This window comes from Denticeps clupeoides, chromosome 8 (genome assembly GCF_900700375.1).
Source record: "Denticeps clupeoides chromosome 8, fDenClu1.1, whole genome shotgun sequence".
In the NCBI taxonomy this organism is placed as follows: Eukaryota; Metazoa; Chordata; class Actinopteri; order Clupeiformes; family Denticipitidae; genus Denticeps; species Denticeps clupeoides.
Genome location: NC_041714.1, coordinates 1978014 through 1994592, shown reverse-complemented (window position 1 = coordinate 1994592; position 16579 = coordinate 1978014). Strand labels below are relative to the sequence as shown.

Here is a 16579-nt window from a genome sequence, read left to right as displayed (position 1 = left end):
TTTAGTTTTGCACAGTGGACTCAGCCTCCCTCCTGCTCTGGAGTTAATTGGAATCACATCTTTTCCATTTCACATCTTTCCTTCTCTGCTCCGGCTCCCTTTTCCGCAGGGGAACACCGTTCATCAGCGCTACACAGTCGATATGGGGTTGTACTTGGTGTGTGTACACATCTCCAGTCTGTGGGTCCACATTTACACCAAGGCCTTACAGGGCCAATCGATCCGCCTCCCATGTGTACACTCCGTCCCGTCTAACCCCGATGCTGCCGTTTTTCTAGCTTTAACGTGGGAACGACAATGAGGCAGAAAGAAAGAAGGAGTGTGTATTAAACTAGTGTGTTCAGTGTAAAATGCCTTTTCTTTCTGCAGGGCCATGAGGGCGGTGACTGGCTGTGTAGCGTGCGTATTGACATTTAGACAGCATGTATGTCATTGTGCCGCTAAATGTGGACGTGTTTGGGCAGCTTGTCAGCTGTCACATCAGTGGGCCGAGACGTACCATCGCTGAAAAGGGCAAATAGTCTCGCGTGGCACACTTGCTAGAGTCCTCAGAGGACCGTCCCAAGCAAACAAACACACTCACATTCACAGAGGGCACTAAACAGGATCTGGAAGCATCGGTACTATCACTACTACTGCCTATATTTTCACATATTGCATTTCAGATATTTCATTTTCCTTATGGAGTAGTTTGTATTGGTCTATCTCATAAAATCCCATTAAAATACATTTAAGAGTTGACAACTTATTGGGTCATCCAGAATGAGCTGTTATTCATCTAGCTCCTCCCATGTTAAACTTTATTCATTAAAATATCATTAGAGATTGTGTTCTGTGATATAAATACACAACAACATAAATGGTAGTTAGATTCTCTTATTGAAGATACAGGTAAAGTACAAATTGGTTCTTTCCTGTTCTATCAATTTATCTAAATCCTGAGGCCCTTTTTTTTATACTAGCCTTATACTAGCCAGATCCCATGCTTAGATCTGGTTTGAAAATAGGGCCCTGTGCGTTTTTTGCTGCTCCCTCTACAATAATAAAGTCAGTGAATGTAGGAATTCAAACTGAACCACGTAAAACATAAGGACCAAGCAACTGCTGCTAATGCACATATAGTCGTAGGGTACACATGAACCAACCCTTCAGCCTGCACAGATGTGTACTTCCTCTGATCCACAGCCAATTCAACTGAAAAACTGAATAGCAATAGGCAGGTGTCTTAAATAAGGGTGTCCAGAAGGGGCAACTCCGGATCCTGGATTCGGACCGGAGTTTCATGTTTTTCCTGTGTTATTTGATCGTGTTCAACTGTGTCTGACTGTATAAAGCTGCCCTGTTCTGTATAAAGTTGTCTGTTCGCCATCAGGTCATTGTTACTTGATGTCTCCCCTGTCCTGTTCAACATGTATTAAACCCCTGTTCCATGACATCATGCGTATGAGTCCTTCTTCCTGCCATGTCCAGCCATCATTCCAGATCTACTGGCATGTCAAACCAGCGTAAAAACAAGTAAACCAAAAAATATGCAGGACATGTGTCCTCCAGGATTACATTTTGAGAATTCTGGATCGAATGTGGATCCTTAAATCATTTACCGTGGAATATCTCACATTCCTGTCCTCCAAAGTGAAGAGGAGCATGCAGCTTCCTGTTTTACTGTGACAACATCCATTGGGATGATTGGGGAAGGTGCCCTTGGTGGGACTGCAATCAGAGGAGCTGCATCGTAATGGCAGGAGGGTCATTTTCATAAGTACAGTCGGTGCTCAGATAGGAGGAGATTACAGCGCCAGACTGAACACGCAGCCGAGCCGCCGACCTTCACTTCAAGAGCAGCTGACGGGCTGTACATGAACTGTGAAGATGGCGTCATCCGGTAAAACGCGAAAACGTTACATTCCTTCTCCTTCGCCACAATGCATGCAAGATCTGAAAAGGCTCGTCAGTGTCTGCTGACAAAGAGACTGATTCTTCCGAATAAAATGCATTTTTAATATCAAAGTCTTACTGGCATGATTGGTAGTTATGATATGTTCAAATGGACCCAAAATGAACTAACGTCTCTCTGCACGCGCCACAATAACAAGACAAGGACTAATATGAATTTCACTGGTAAAATAAGACAAACATACGCCATGCTTGTAATGTACCAATTTTAATGCCAGCTTAATTATCGGTCCATTCCGGTCCATACCTTTTCCCAGAAAAAGTACAATATAAGAATAATAAAACAATTGCTCTCCTTTACATGTATACTGGAACAATGCAGGCTACAATCCTGACAATTGATGCTGATTTGGTTCACCTTTGTTTCATTAGTGCACATTTTTGTGTTGTTATTGAGGATAATGAGGCTGAATAAAGTCTTTCTTCTGTGATTCCTGTGTTGGAACCCTGTTCACAGTACCAGATTTAACCAACCAGCACCTGTTGCACTGACTGTAAATCCGTCAGAAGCACCTTGTGTGTGAAGTGTGATATGATTCCAGACATCATTCCTGTCTTCATACAGCACTGCTTTAACACTGTTCTCACACACGTAAAATAAGAGTGTGAATGACAGCTGAACCTCCATCTCCTCCGTCTCCTGCTTCCTGCTTTTCTCCGCCGGGTCAAAAGTCAGCCTGGAACCAGAGAATGCGAACGTGTGTATCTGTATCTGGTATCTGTGTGTTGTGAATGTTGTCTGATGAACATAAAAAGCCCAGATCTTCACCCTCACACACAAAACACACGTTCATCGGGATAATAAGTATTAACACATCAAATATCATCTCTCTATTACATTTTACAACCTGCATAGTTGAAATGAAAACGCATCCATGAACCTCATAGCTGTGGGGGCACCGCAGAGGACGGAAGATGGAGGCCAACGCATGGGTTTGCGAGACCACTGAGAAGAGTGAGTTGTGTCCTCCCACTAAAATAACCGTCATTCTTATGGCACAAAACAGGCTGTACACACCGAGAAGACTCACAAGCCGGGTCCCCGGGCGGATGAAAAGGCAGCGGAGGAAAATCGTTTGGGCCGTAATGGGATCCTTTAGTATCTGCTTTTTAAAAGACTGCGCTATTTACTCAATCTGTGTACCGCAGATTAAGTGTGTTTTCCATCAGCTACAATAAAACAGGCAGCGCAATGTAATTAGGGCCGTTTAGGTGCGGCGCTCTGGACTCGGGCGGGGAGACCGACTGCATTATCTTATGAAGACAAACGAGTCGGCGCGGGTAATGGGCAAATTAATTATTGTGCTGCCTTCTAATAGCACTCAGCTCCCACCCCACCCCCAACTCCTCCTCAGGAAGTCTTTTGTTTTCATTACCGAGGAGGACAAGAGGAGGAGACCGGGAGGAGTGTGTGTTAGCTGAGCAACCTTGCTTCTTTGGAATTTTACACTTTGTTTAACACTCTGGGCCCTACATCACACATCATGCAACGCCATACATCATGACCCTTGTGGGGGAACATGTTCATGTGTAAGCACCTCAATAACTATTCTTGATATTTTACCCAGATGTTCTGATTCAAAGCCTCACAACACTGGTTTCAACTTTCCCTGGTGTGTCATGAAAGTCTGACATTAAAGCCAAATCTGTCACGATTGGGCGGACGTGGTGACGCACCTGGCACCAATCTGCAGGGTGGTTATAAGGCGCTATCGAGCATCCCATCGGTGCTGTGACATTGCAACGTATGAGAAGTGGTGGTTTCAGTTCTGGCAATCTCCATGCGCCTGCGGTTTAGTTTCTTGTTCTCCCCTTTTGTTTTCCCTGTTTTTGGCCCTCGCGCCATTTTCCTTTGTTGTGTTATCATTAATAAAATCCCATTCCCAGTATTCCCATTTCTGTGCTTCATTCCCCAGTCAGCTCGCGGACGTGACAGTTCCATGGAATTCCATACTGTAAGTCATATCCTGGTTTATTTTCAAAAGGTTATTAATTGATATTAAATTATTAATACAATGTATTTACAATGGTGCATGTTATTTGGTTATGGGAAATGGAAGGTAGGCTAAATGAAATAGTTAATTTTATTTTTATTGTAGTATTAGAATGACACTATTAAATTTAATCAGGATTTTGCTTGTTCTAAAGTCAAATGGACAGAGTTTAAACATGGTTCTGAAAAGTCTAGCATTACATCTTATAGACCTTACATTACCAACATAGCACATTTACACATAGTGTCATAGTGCAGACTTTGCTAAAACATACACACACAAACCCTTACAAACACAAACATTACAGCCGCATTAAACTCTTGCGTCTTTAATCTCTGCCCAGATTACTTCGATGCTTTACTGTGGCCGCGTGCAGCGCTGAGTGGGAGTGGACTGACGGGTCGCGGCAGGGGAGTGGAGGTCTGGAACGGCCTCACCATGTGGCTCCGTGCTGCCACCCTGTCCTAATGAACCCTAATTAACCTTCATTATCCAGGTAGTGATCCAGAACCACCGCACAACTGCCACACCGCTCTGCTCAGAGTCCGCATGTGTTTGTGAGTGGGAGGTGGGTGTATTTATTATGAGCGTAATAATGAGATCGCTGATTGCTATGCAAAGCTCACCTTCTTAGAAACCTTCTCTCGCTCTTATCCTCTCAGTCTGTTTCTTTTCACAATTTCTCTAATGTGGTTCTGCTTGTGTATTTGCAAAAGAAGAAAGACTGAAGCTCTGGGTGCTCACACACACACACACACACACACACACACACACACACACACTCAATATAGTCAACCCCTCTACACAATCTCATATGCATGCAATATGTATAACTATACAACTTTTTATATCTGATTACGTTATTCTATAACCACCACATACCAGAAACAATCACCACCACAATCAGAAATTGAGGTGAAATGAATTATTGTCAGATGCTATATAAATAAATGAAATGGGCCTGGAGCAAGAGTTTGACTGCTCAACATGGTCAGTTTTTAGCATCACCCCTTTTGTCCTTTTGCAGCTTTCAGTCTTTCAGTTCCAACATGGGAGATTTTAACATAATTTTCAGATGCATTCCATGTGCACATCCGCTTCCAGAATGCAGTCACTGACCAAGTCAACACTGAAAAAATTGGCTGAACTAGCTCCTGTGTATAGGGCCTTCGGCTGCAAGGATATATTGAAGCTATTGGTGAAAGCAGGAAAAGTAGCTCGAAGCTCACCAGTGCATCACAGGGTGAAGACACCAGGGCTGATTAAGAATCACCAATTTGCAGTGAGGAAACCCCCATGAACATGCAAACTCCAGCTAGGAGGCAGCAGCCCCAAATATGTTTTAATGTTATAACTCAGAGAGCCTCAAATCACAGATCAACACATTATCACCAAGCCCCGCTACTCAAACAGACTGACACACACCACCAACCCACATATATGGGGTGGCCTAGCGGTTAAGGAAGCGGCCCCGTAATCAGAAGGTTGCCAGTTCAAATCCCGATCCGCCAAGGTGCCACTGAGGTGCCGCTGAGCAAAGCACCGTCCCCACACACTGCTCCCCAGGTGCCTGTCATGGCTGCCCACTGCTCACCAAGGGTGATGGGTTAAAAGGAGAGGGCACATTTCGTTGTTTTCACTGTGTGCTGTGCTGCAGTGTTTAACAATGACAATCACTTCACTTTCACTTTTTCACTTTCACTTTTCTCCAAATGACAGCACATCCCCTCGACTCTCTGCTTCCGTCTCTGTGGATCCCTGAAGGATGACCAAGGCCAGAGAGAGGACTGCAGGCCTATCAATCTGACTGCACATGCATGAGGCCATTAATAACCACCGCGACCCAGAAAAGGACACAGTGCAGCGCAGTGATAGATGACTTTCCTTCTCCAGCTCGCTGCGTAACAAGGGGAACAATTAAAAGTTACTTTAGCTGCCATCTTGTACACACACATATACATTTATTTGTGATGACAGATAAATACCTATTATTAAAAATTGTATGTGTTATTATTTTATATGTATTTATTTTAAATGCATAACTACCTGATTGAAAAAAGTCAAGCAGACAAGATAAACTGGTGTGAGTGAGTATTTTTTATTAATTCAGGTTGTTTGGTAATTAGAGTTTTTAATAAAAAATTAGTGCAGGTCTGCCAATCTGAAGACACGATAACACAAAGCAACTAATATAAAGTTCACACAAAGTCACAAACAACATTCACTCACACATACATTGCACACATTAACAGAAATGGCAGTCTGTCGATATGTCTATGTCCCCTGAGAGAAGTCGTCAAGTCGTGGGTTTTTTTTTCCCGGCAAATTACTCTCTCCACAATGCAAGGCGTTTGTACAATCAGCTGAACCCTGACTCGCACGGAACTGAAACTGTCGCGTGCCACCATCCATCCATCCATCCATCCATATTCACCGCGTGGTGCACAAAGAGGAAGCGGTGGTGGATTCTCCTGTTCCCGCCGTCTGCCAGCGTGGATTATTTCTCTGCACCAAAGCAGACTCAATAAAAGAAACGTCAAGCAGAGATGTTTTATTGTCCTATGGTTTTTATCGTTATCCCAGCGCTACCAAGTCCAGGTAAATGCCGGTGGTTTTCGGTGTAAACATTTTGCAGGTCAATTGTGTGGACAGCCAAACTGTCCGATCCGCTGAGGTGACGCCTGACAGGAGCAGCTAAAGGAAGGAGGGTTGCTTTTGTTATATGTATTATTTCAGTGGACGTATGAAGGACAGCTGTTGATGGAGATGTAAAATGCAAAGTTGGCGGCTGGGATTGTGCACGCGAAAATGACATCATGTCAACTTGTCGATTTGACTTTCTTGACGAATAAGAAACAATCTGAAGGTGTTAATGCCCCATAATACTGACTGCAGATTTACTGTATGTCTGTAAACTGGGGCCGTTTGGGGGGGCTTGCCCTGCTTTCATGATCTGAACATCTCCAGGCCAGGTTTTCTGGTGTCCCGTGTCTTTCCCCGGCCTAATCTCCTTGGTTGTAATCACCTGTACTATGTTAGAATTGTGTGCATTATTTCTGTTACGGGCCGAGCGTTTGCGTCCTCCCTGCCCTGCGCGCCGCTGTGACACCAGCACTGACAGATGGAAACGTGGGTAATGGGGGGTGGGGGGGTGCAGCTTCCCCTTTATCGGACAGCACAGGCCACAGCCCAGCAGCCCTGAGCCTCTGACCTCATCACAGCCCCCATCCATCATTCCACAGACTTGCTGCTGAGCCCCCACCTTTAGCTCCTCCGCCCCCCCCAGGACGAGGTAATTGGAATGATGAACCCTGCCCTAACACACACACACACACACACACACACACACACAGATGAACTAATTAGAGGGGTTGAAAAGCACTTCCCGTTTTGTACCCCTGGGGGACATTACCGACTGCTGGTTTAAAGCTAATGTTTTAAACCAGGAGGGTTGTCTGCAATTATTATCAAGTCAAGTGTGTGCCCCATATGTGCAACACACTCTGTGTGTGTGTGTGTGTGTGTGTGTGTGTGTGTTTGGAAGATGCTGGTGCAGGCATCTGCTTACTACGATGTGCCTCTAGCTCTGCAGACGCTGTGGTGTGTGTAAGATCCTGTGCGGCTGCATCTGTATTGTTGTTTGTAGGTGTGTGTGAGTATGTGTGTGTGGGAATGTGTGTGTGTGTGTGTACACCTGCATTGCAGTGCATACTAAGCAATGCTAAGACCCTGTTTGTGTAAAACAGCCACGTTAATCTACTGCACACACGTAGGCTAGAGCAGCCCCTTGGTGCTTACAGCGCTGGAGCTGAGAGCAACACACACACACACACACACACACACACACACACACAATAATAATACATTCAATCCATCTGTATCTTACACACACTACAACATCTGCAGAAATAGAGGTGCACCACACTAAATCAGCATCTTACACCGCCACACACACACTCAGACACACACAATAGTAATAATATATTAAATCTGTAATGTAGTGTGCAGTACACCATAGAAAAATCAAGTGCACCATACTAAATCTCACACACAAATAACAGTACATTTATTTCATGTATAGTTATGTTAATATATACATTTAAGAAGGCTTTTAAATCTTAAACCTTATTACCCAGAAAAAACCTCCAGGAAGTACATGTCCAGCTGGAGGTTACTTGAGGTCGGCTCATTTCATCCCACTCTCCCCTAATGAAGCTGCTTGCTGTAATAATGGTTCCACGTGTCCTACAGAGTAGCAAGGGCAGCCAGCAGCTGCCTGTCTGACTTTACCACGCTTTCAGCTCGGACACACACACTCGCCAGCACTGCTGCTTCTACTCCCAAATTACTACAGGACCCTCTACAATGCTTATCGCCACACTCCTGCGGAGCTGCAGTGATCATGCTGTGAGTGATGGCTCCGCAGTGACAGCTGCACTCACGGCCGTGCAGCGGGTGACACGGGTAATGAATCAGCCTGAGACTCTCGCACTAAGGGGGAGGACTTCGGTGCTGAAGACCATCCCCCTGGACATCAGGCTGCAGACACAGTGGCCCCCTCAACAGAAAGTGAGGAGCTTCAGAAGGAAGCTTGCAGGGACCAATCAGTAGAACTCGATCAGTAACCAACCAGCAGCGGAGGAAGTTAATTGGGATCAATGAGCTCTGAACTTGACTTGTTCCCCTGAGCTGTTTGGGTTTAGCTGAGCAGAATGTGAAGGTGATAAGGACCTGTCAGGTTTGTCTCTGTAGTTGCTGAAGCAATGCATGCTGGGAAACGACCACTTTTTGAGTAGGTGGACCTTTTCAGCTGATTAATAGTGTCACCGTGCAGCATTTGTGTTTTAATTAGACTTAATTTTTTATCAACAGATATACCCATATATGATGAAAGAGTGATGACATACCTTAAAAATTCATCTGCTCGACTGAAGCTGCAATTTCAGTCATGAAAAAGCTGCAATTTTATTTTAAGATAATAGCATTATAATCCAACATTAAACCTCAAAATGGACTTAACCCGTAACCAACCTGATGTTTACAAAGCAAGAAACTGCACACATATACCCAGAGTACCATATATAATCTTCAGAGGAGGAATATAAAAGCCCCCTTGAGGACCAGGCACTCACATCAGGATACTCCTTCACGGGCACATAGAGCTTCTCTTGGAGCTGCACAATGGGACCCACGGCATCTGGCAGCTCGGAGCTGCGCTTCTCGGTGCTGCCGTTTAGTGTGTCGTTGTACATGTCCTTCCGCACCCTGCTGATCTCTGGAAGAAAAGAGGTGAGAGAGACAACCAGTTACTACGATGGAGAAGGTGCATTCAGAACAACTCCGACTCTGCTCCAGCCTGACTCGAGGCTTTCGAAGAGAACCAATCACATTTTAAAATCAATAGATCTGATTTGCATTCAAAATGCATTTTTTCCAACACAGACTACATATTTACAGCTGCATTAATAAGCACGATAAGACAATAAGGTATAAATGTTTGTACGATTAAAAAAAGTTTTGTATCTTCATATCTGTGACAAAACAGCAGAAAACGTTTTTTTTTTTCCTTAGCACAACGTGTCACAGATTCCGATGAAAATATGAGCCTGACACGTTTTTGGAAATTCCATGGGTCACATGTTTCCTGTGGGATGCCTGCAGGATGGGAATCAGCTTCACTATTAATCACTATTAGCCGCCTGTCATGATTGGCCAGAGTTCACTGTGGAAAACGCCATTCATTTTCTTTACCCTAATAAATGATGCTGCACGCCAGTGTTAAAACACTTTTTATCATTATTATCACGCCATTTCCTTGAAATATTGTGATATATTTGAGGCTATATCACCCCTCACTTCTCACAATAAGTATTTGTACGACCCACAAAAAGAAAAAAAAAACGAATCACACGAAAACACTTAATTCATAATGAATGCATTATGAATGGTCAGGACATGCATTAATAACTTTATTTCTTCATAGATACGCATAATTATTTATTTATAGCAGCAGCAGTTGGGAGGGCAGCAAGATGAAGACTACGGAGACACAGTTTTGGCAGGTCAGACTGCCGTAAACGCCCTCAAGTTTTCTCTGTCTGTGACCCTATGACAGAATTGGTAAAACAAACATGCCTGAATCGGCTTTACTACGCTCTGCACTTTATTTCCAACGTGCAAATCCGGTGGGATTGCTCTGCTGCTTTTTCAGCACTTCGCCTTTTCATCATTACCCAGTTGGAGTCATAATGGGTGTGGTGAATTACGTAGGTGACGCCGCCTCAGGTGAATCTGAGGAAAGTCGTGCATCGCCACAAGCTACGCCGTTTCCTCAACTCAGGATGATGGAGCGCCGACTCCGCCAAGCGCCTGCCAGCCAGCAAGCAGGCACATGAAGATGGAAGACTGATAATAACCATAATTACATTTCATCTGCTCTCGCACTTAATGAAGTAATAACTCTCCATTTCTTAAACCAACCTGTATTCTCCCCGAGGAGCTGGAGAAAGTGGGAAAAAGAGAGCGAGCGAGAGGGGGGGGCTCTAATAAGGTGGAGAGGATAATTAAAACCACCAAGTCTGTTAATATTTCATAAAAAGACATAAAATATCCTGCTCCCTGAGTGCGGCTGCTACGCGTCATGTAATTCTATTACTGAGGATGAATTCTCATGGTGCAATTCTCAGGGGCGAACCAAGGAGGAGGGAGAGATGTAATTACAATGGAGATGGCGGGCTGCCATTCACCTCGTATACATACACACACACACACACACACACACACACACACACACACACACACACACACACACACACACACACACACACACACACACACACTCACCCCATTGAAACTCCCTGCATGGCTGCGACCTCCCATTCCTTCTCACATATGCATTGTGTGAGAAAGGACATGACACAAGTAAATGTAGTGCTCATAACTGAATGTGCAGCTAATATTGTATTTAAATTGTTCTCAGTAAAACAGGCCGCAGAAGATATTTTTATTTGTTTATTGGCGGGTAATATCAGCCGGTTTTAAGAACGCATGTGGCAATCTGGCCGCTGGAGGAGTGCAGAATGTCAAGTTGTGTTCTTCCTACTTATGCATACATTCATTGGGGGGTAGAGGAGAAAGTGGGCGTTTTGGGCGAAAAACATGGGAGCTGATGTGTTTACTTGTACAAAGTAACTCCCATGAAGAATCAAGGCAAGATTAGAACACAGGCCAACAAGATGTTTGAAGAGGATTTTTCAGCAGATCAGCCAGTCATGCAATAATAGAGATTCTGGCAAAAAGAGGTGACATATGACTCCCATCTAGCCTTCATGGGGAACTGCCATAGCATTGAAAATGATGATGAGAAGGGCAGTGATGTGGGATGATTATGTGATAATCAACAGGCTGATAACAGATATGAAAGATATGCTGCTTTTCTTTTAAATGTTACATTTATAATCACTTAAGAGTTTCTAAGTGCGATATAATAATTTTGTGATAATATTGCAGGGCATATTATGGGAGATTATTGTTTTCCCTGTGCCGCCACTGAACCAAAGGAAGTGGTGAATTTTGGGAATTGCGGCACCTTTCTGTCACACCACCAAGGGTATAATACTTGGTCCCTTCAAAAGCACATTACAGGAGCACTTTTCTGTCACTCTCTGGACACTCCATTGAAGACCGTGCCAGTAAATCTCTCTTTTAATGGTAAATCACTCTTTCAATGGCCAGAAGTAAGTTCAAGGCTTCTGGGTACTGCTTTACAGCGGCATTGCCGCTGGCACTGATTTACGCCTCTGCGAGTTCTGACAAGCGAGCCCGCCGGCCGCTGGAGAATTGGGACTGTGAGAGGGCTTCATCTGACAAGACATATGACAAGTAGGCCAGCCCCGGACACTTCTCCATTTGACACCCAACCTGTGAAGAGCACTTGTGCAAATTGCGATGGTGGAAGAAAACAAGACAGTTTGAACATCTCTCTAGTTAATGTCCTGTCCATGTCTAGCTAGCGAGTCACATAGCTAGCCACCTAGTGACAGCAGGCCAGACAGACAGAAAGATTAAATAAAAAAAATGTGGAATTTCAAAACTACATTTATAGCTACATCATTGTACACTCATCACTGGTAACTGGTAAAATGTGTTTGTTATGTTCACATAAATATGAGAACACTAACTTTTCAAATTATTTGATTATTAACTAGATGAAAAAAAACCTGAACATTATTTATGCTTAGTCAATAATAGCTGTTGCAGGTTTACATGACCTTTATCATTCCCCCAACTATTTTCGAGGAAAAGGAGAGCCTCAAACCATGAATACTATTCCCAGTGTAGGAAAAAAGTGCCTACAGCAAAGTTGTCAAAAGTTTCAAAAAAGATCTGGATTTTTTTTATTAAAAGAAAATATTATTAAGGTTAAACATTTACAATTACTATTTAATAATTATTTGTCAATACAAACCCATACATTGAAAGCTAATTATGCATGTTGCATAAAAACAGTCCAGTCTTGGGTCAGTTTCAATGCAATCTGTCAGTGGGTCAAATTCTGCCTCAGAACTGAACTGACTGAAGTTATTATTTTTATTTATTTTTGTTAAAGTGACAGCTGAGTATGTGCACCATTTTAGATTTATTGTATGTAAATACCTTTGATCAGTTCCATCAGACATATTATGTCTGTCTTAATGTGTGTGTGTGTATGTGTGTGTGTGTGTGTGTGTGTATATATATATATATATAAAAAAAAAAAAGACTCAGTAGGCCAGTAAGTTTTGATAACTGGTTATGTAATTATCATATCCAGTTATCAGCTTTAGGCTGAATTGGTTCATAGATTTACATAATGATAAAAAAACAGAGACCACAATAAATCATTTCAAAACTTGAATATGACCTATAACCTGTGCAATCAATTCACATTAAAGGTGGGGAAAGTTTTGAAATGATTCATTGGCATTTTAACAGGGGTGTGTATACTTTTATACCCACTGTATTTATGCCTAATTGTAAAATGGGAGCCAGCCTAATCAGGGCATTTAGGGCCATTTTGATCTTACCTTTTGAAACCTATTGGCCTTGATTTTGGCATTTATTGCGATAGGATAGATGGCAGGGATTAGCCCGAGTCATGCAGGAGCACCACACGCTGAGGCTTTATGCGGCCTTGATTTATCCACACACCAGGACACATATTTCAGCTATCAGACTGTCTCCTGAACTTTCTCTTTCTGACATATAAATTGCAGAATATTATCATAACAGCATAAAACAATTTCTAGCTTAAATGATGGCTATAAACATACACTCCCAGGGGTCATTTTGTGATGCTTGTATCATTTGATCTGATGCTTCTTGCAGCCTCTATGCACTGCTGAAATGAGGCAAAGGTACGATTGGTAGAAATGTACCGCATGATTTTCTTCCAGGCCAGTTGCTGAGCGCTGTCCAGCGCCTGGACAAAACCGAGACCCAGTCCAGAGGGAAGATGAAACTGTCAGCGGTGATTTATGGACGACATTATTACACAGTTTTGAAAGCTTTTTCTAGTGATTTGTCAGTTTTCTTAGCCTCAGTAGCTCCCCCCTGCTCTGGCCTGAAGCCCTGGTCTCACTGCTCCGCTGAACAGCCAGAGATGGTTGCACAATCAAAACAAGTACACACACGAATGTACTGTATTCATACATGCACATCAAAATGCATAGACACATAGCTGCATGCACCAAATCCATAATGGACTTCTCAACATCATGCCATCAGCATCCTATCAACACAATGTGTTCACAATTTGTGTGAAATGTCCAAATGTCATGTACTCTTTTATTATTGGGCCAATTATAGTGCAGGTATCAGTATGTTTACATGACACTGTAGAATTATAGATTTATTTATTTGACACCTCATATGTGCTATAAATAAATTATTTCAATTGCTTTTCTACTCTACTGTCCTCTTTTACCAATAATGAAAAATGCCATGTTTGGTGTCGACAGAAATGACTGTCAACTAATATGTAAAGTGAATCAATAAAGTAGGTTTGACAAAGATAATAAAAGAGGCACTATCTGCTTGGAACCCTATTAAAAATGACCAAAAGATTGGGACACATAAAGGGACAGAACAATCTCCCCTGCACACCTTATTTAAGATCTCTGCGTCTCTAAAGAGGATGCGACACGGATCTGCTTCCTGGTGATCCCAGGATCGATGCGTAGAGATCCATTTCCTCACCACTTAAACCTGATCTGGCCCACGCTGCTGCCGCAATCAGGCTCGTCTTTCGCCAACATCACAAACTATTAGCACTGCCACTTGTGCCAGAGACCCCCCAGGCAACCACACGGCTTTATCTTCCCACCATCTCCTGTCTTATCACCGCACTGCTGGGCGGCGGCCAGAGAACCCAGGGAAACCATCACATTTGTTTTACAGTGTAACGCCTCCCGGAGATAACCTTGACAACAATGAAAGGATGGCACTCATGTTTCTGTTATGAAATGTTCATTTGAAGACTTATGATTATCTACCATTACACATGACATAAAAATCCACCTACAGCACAAGTCGTAAGTACAGCAATAAACATGTCGCTTGCCCCATAATTATTTAGTCTGCCATTTTAATATAATAACAGCCACCACAAGGTCAGACTTCAGGCCTCATTTTACTCTAAGATTATATAGTTATAATCCACTGCCAAATGAAATATTTAACATTCAAGAGCATTGAATAATGTGAGGAACTTTATTTATAAGGTCGGGGTTCCTCCGCCATTCCTCACCTCCATCCCAGTAAACCAGCACACCTTTCAATGTCAAAACACACCCGGCATCTGAAATTTTTCTCCAGCAGGTCACCGTCCATGCAGTGTAATGGTAAGATGGTACTGTTGAATTAAATAGCTATAATCAACTTCGGAGCCACGTCAATGCTTTGTTTTCATTGGTTGAATCACAGCGCATGTCTTTCTTTTTTCTGATATCTCTTTACTTTATAATGGCAGACGCTGACTAGCAATTGAAATACTGTCACCTGTCCCTTTACTTTATAATGGCAGATCCTGACTAACCTTTTAGTAGTGGCTTTCGGTGGCAGGATGTCACATTCTGCCACTCGTCACAATCAACTAAAAATGTTCCCTTCACAGGATGTTTATATGCTCTCATCACTGGTTGGCCGATACAAATACCACTCCCACGATTCCAAATACATCGCTTTTAATTAAACATATTGTCAAGGTTTTCTATACAAAATTAAGATGGAACTAAAATTGTCATCATGAATCTTTTGTTACTGTAATTGTAATGGTCCTGACTATGGGGGGTGCTCCGATTCCATGTTCCGGAATGTTCAGTGCCTGTCTACCTGATTATCTGATTGTGTTCATCTGGTTTTGGAGTATTTATGTGTCCGGTTTCCGCCTAATCCCTGCCCGGTCATCGTATATATTTTGTGTTCTGTTATGCATGTTGATGTTTCATGTTTGTTCTTGTCTTGCGTTGTGCGTATGCATCCTCCTTCCTCGCCATGTCCAGCCATTGTGACAGTTGATGCTGGGTTGAACTGGTAGCCGCAATGGTGTGACATTCAACAATGTCATGCACATGTTCTTGTTTTTATGGTACAAGAGCAGCTCTAGCTTTAGTCCCTCCAGGTTTTCACGAACTAGAATGCAATGGTAATGCATGTTTATAGCCATTTTTGGAGCAGTTAAATTGCATGGGAACGTGACAATATCATTTGTTTTTTAATCAATCATTAAGTAAAAGGAAAATTGTTCCAGCACAAATAAAAAGCAGTAATTATTGTCTTTAGCATTAATTATTGGTGGTCTGTGATAGCTGCCCAACCTGTGTGTAATTGTACAGCACTGTAGACCTTGGACAGGGTTTTCCAAAGGGGAAAAAAAATTATCAAAATTTATCGCAAATAGTGAGAGCATGTACCTAAATATAAACATTACTGACACAAGTTTTAATGTATAATCAGTATTTTGCCAACCATGACATTTTGTGAACTCCTCCCTGGTCTGAGTGCATAAGTGCACAAACATAGTTGAAACTCATGAGGCACATTTAAAAGTAAATGTGACACTAGTCAACTTTGCTAAAGGCTTGTGACCAGACCAATTATTTAACAACATTAGCATTATTAAAATATAGTCTAGAATAATAAATGAGCATGTAAAAATGGCCTAGTCCTGGACGAGCTGCTGGGGCAGTGGACAGGAAGTGCTCTCGTGTGAGCAGCAGTGGCGCTGTGTGTGTGAGAGCGGCGCCCAGAGCAGAGCCCATCCTTCTAACAGATGGGGATGATACGATATGATATCACCTCGTCTACCACCAGGAGAGAGAGAGAGAGAATAGAAGGAAAGGAGCCGTGTGAGTGTGAGTCTGTGTGTGTGTGTCAATGTAAAATGTGGTATCACCTTCCTTATTGCCAGGGGAGATACACTCAGTGGATATGATGAGAGGAAAGTGTGAAAGAGAGACAGTGGAGGTGTGTTATGTGACTGTGTGTGTGTGTGAGAGAGAGAGAGGGGACTTAAAACAGAGACTTGGATGGGATGGGTAGAAAAAAAAAAGAGCTCTGGCAAATATGACAGATAGAGTCCATGTCCTGAGAGA

The 16579-nt window shown here is 42.9% G+C and overlaps 1 protein-coding gene across 6 annotated transcripts in view; it reads right to left on the bottom strand.

The window, feature by feature from the left end:
• qkib (QKI, KH domain containing, RNA binding b) overlaps positions 1 to 16579 on the bottom strand; it is a 58398-nt gene that overhangs the window by 28303 nt on the left and 13516 nt on the right. For all 6 annotated transcript variants that reach the window (XR_003750520.1, XR_003750521.1, XM_028988907.1 and 3 more), the window contains one exon: positions 9080 to 9222. Coding sequence is in view for 4 of the 6 variants with exons in the window: in XM_028988907.1 (XP_028844740.1) it covers positions 9080 to 9222 (143 nt within the window). In the remaining 2 variants the exon portion in view is untranslated. The remainder of the gene's footprint in view (positions 1 to 9079; positions 9223 to 16579) is intronic.